Raw genomic sequence first — 2,675 nt, forward strand, 5'->3', positions numbered from 1 at the left:
CTGTGCTAAAGCAGTGATACATTTTATGACCTCTAATTTCAAAGAGTTTTCAATTTAGGGAATGGAATCATTTTAAAGATTTTTAAACACACACGAACATATCTGTGAGTGTGTGTGTGTTTGTACTATCCGTAAGAAATAGGAAAAGCAGAGGGTGGTACAAGATAGAAAACCAAGGGAACATAATTAGATACAGTTGTCAGGCAAGGCCCCTCCCAGGAAAGGATATTAAACCGACACCAGAAATATGAACAGGACTGAGCCAGCTGCAAAGGCGTGTGGTGGGAGAGAAGGAGAAAGAAAATTCCGGGCCCAACAATTAAACTGCTTATTCCTGCAGAAGTCTGGTCCTGCTGAGCATGAGGACATCAGCTAGTTCCACGCAGCGGGGCCCTGACGCCCTTCTCCACTGATAATCGGTGTGGCAGAGAGCTTCTGGTTGGGGCTGAGGGTGTATCTGCCCCGATCAGGAGCCAAAGCCATTGTCTTTCAGCTTCGCACAGTGGCACTATCATAGCCAATAGGGTTGATCCAAGGTGTGATTATTGCTAAGTGAAAACTTTTCCCAGTACCCCACAGGAAGACTTGCAATACCGTTGGTGTTGGCAATTTTGACAGTCTCTGTGGGGACTGGAAAAAAAAAAAAGAAAAGAAAACAGAGTCATTCTTTTTCAGGGAAGGAAAGACAGTCCATGTTGATCATCTCACTTTTCCTGTGTGGGATCCCATTGCATACCCCCCACCCTCACCTCCCCAGCATTTTACACTCAACTCCCAGATGCTCTGTGTCCTCCTTCAGAGAGCATCACTGGTCCCCACCAACAGTGCAGCCCCCTTCCCCTGTCACTGATGCTGGCCGAGGCTGCAGCAGGCACTGGGAGATGTGACTCTGCAAACTCTCCTCGCCCTCTCTTCTGGGTTCTTAATCAGGACGGAGCCAATGGAGGAACATCCAGGCATACTGAGCATGCATTCAAATGCCACTTCTGTAATTTTTCTAAGAGTAATGTGTATAACAGACCTTGCCCCCTACAGTCTATCGGATGATTATAGGTAGAGTCTGGTAAACACCATCCATGAGACGGGGGAAGGCTTCCACATTCAGGTAGAATTCAGAACAGTCATTGCCTAGAGACCAAATTCAACATTTTAATAAAAGGAAACAATTACAAACAACACATCTTTAGCAAACACAGCTGCCACCTCAACTCTACAGTAATTAAGGACAAACAGGCGCTAATGGGCACTTCTTGGTAATGCCTTTGGGAGTTGGAAAGGAAACAAACTGTCTGGGTCCTGAAGGGTATTTGCTGTGTAAGTTGCACAAGGGCTACAGAGAACTCTACTATTGCACATAAGGAAAAAAACATACATCTTGCAAGATTCAAGTACTTTTTCTTATTCCACAAATGTGCACATACGTAAGTTTCAGTTGGAGGTGTAGATTCTGCTACCAACTCCCAGTCAAGGAAGCTGACCGCAGCCTTTTGTTGAGTTTTTTAGTTGTTCATTTTCTAATCTTGGCTGTCCAGAGCCCAACTCTTCACAGCGGTGTCTTAGCTTCCACAAACCAGTTCCTGACCGTCCACCCCAGGCTTCCGGACTGGGAGGACCGGGGAGATTAAAGGCTCCTGGTGAGTTCCTGAAGCCACGGGCCTTCGGAGCTCCACCTCCCCTGCACACTTGCATCCTGCCGGAACCTCCAGGACATGAGCTTCCCAGAGGACTCAGGCATCTCCCGGGCCCGTGCCAGCCCAGGGTTGCTGCTCCTGGGGCTGCTGTTCCTGACAGCTGCAGTTGCCACCACCAGCGCCAGCGGTGAGAGCGGAAGCAAGGAGGGAAGGGGCCTGGGTTGGGAGCTACAGGGAGGGAATCCCAGGAAGCCCCCTGGGCTGGGGAGGAGTCCTTAATGCTAAGGACACCAGCCACACTTCATTGCATGCTTGCTAAGTGTGCTGGGACATGGCCGAGTGCTACATGAGCCCTTTCCCACCAAGCCAGTACAACTTCTTTCTAAGGGAGCTATGATTTGTGGCTAAGGAAAGCAGGACCTAAGCTAGTGCAAACGATCGCTAAGGTGCCTCTGGCCACTTATGGAGTCACCACACCCTCCCCTACTCCTGTCTGTCTCCCCACCTCCCCTCCACCCTCAGCTGACCCTGAAGACGGAGCTGGGGACCTGCAGTGCCTGTGTGTGAAGACCACCTCCCGGGTCCCTCCCAAGCAGGTCACCAGCCTGGAAGTGATCAAAGCCGGACCCCACTGCCCCACCGCCCAGCTGATGTGAGTCCTTGCACTGCTCCAGTCAGGGCCCACCCTGTGCCTGCTCTGCCCACCCCTCCCCTGTCTAATCGCACCTTCGCACCCCAGCACTGACCGTCACACCTCTTCTCTTCTCCCTGGCAGAGCCACGCTGAAGCATGGACAGAAAATTTGCCTGGACCAGCAAGCCTCCCCGTATAAGAAAATAATTAAGAAACTTTTGGAGATTTAGCTGTTAGCTACCTTAATCTGTACCTTTGCTATAAAATGCGTTTCAGTTTGTTTTTACTTTCTGTCTAACTGAAAGAATTTTCTGCTGTTTGCTGTATTCTTCTAATCTTGAATAAACAAAATAAATTAAGCTGTGTTATAGTCAAAGTATTTCTTAATGATAGAACAAAAAATAGTGCTGA

General features: G+C 49.1%; 1 protein-coding gene across 1 annotated transcript; it reads left to right on the forward strand.

The window, feature by feature from the left end:
* The first annotated feature begins 1,709 nt into the window (after positions 1 to 1,709).
* Positions 1,710 to 2,523, forward strand: LOC105822815 (platelet factor 4-like). The gene is made up of 3 exons (XM_012659842.1): positions 1,710 to 1,818; positions 2,154 to 2,283; positions 2,407 to 2,523. The coding sequence occupies exons 1-3, from the start codon at positions 1,710 to 1,712 to the stop codon at positions 2,492 to 2,494; spliced, it is 327 nt and encodes a 108-aa protein (XP_012515296.1). The 3' UTR covers positions 2,495 to 2,523.
* The last annotated feature ends 152 nt before the right edge of the window (positions 2,524 to 2,675 follow it).

Source organism: Propithecus coquereli, unplaced genomic scaffold (genome assembly GCF_000956105.1).
Source record: "Propithecus coquereli isolate 6110/MARCELLA unplaced genomic scaffold, Pcoq_1.0 Scaffold64, whole genome shotgun sequence".
Classification (NCBI taxonomy): domain Eukaryota; kingdom Metazoa; phylum Chordata; class Mammalia; order Primates; family Indriidae; genus Propithecus; species Propithecus coquereli.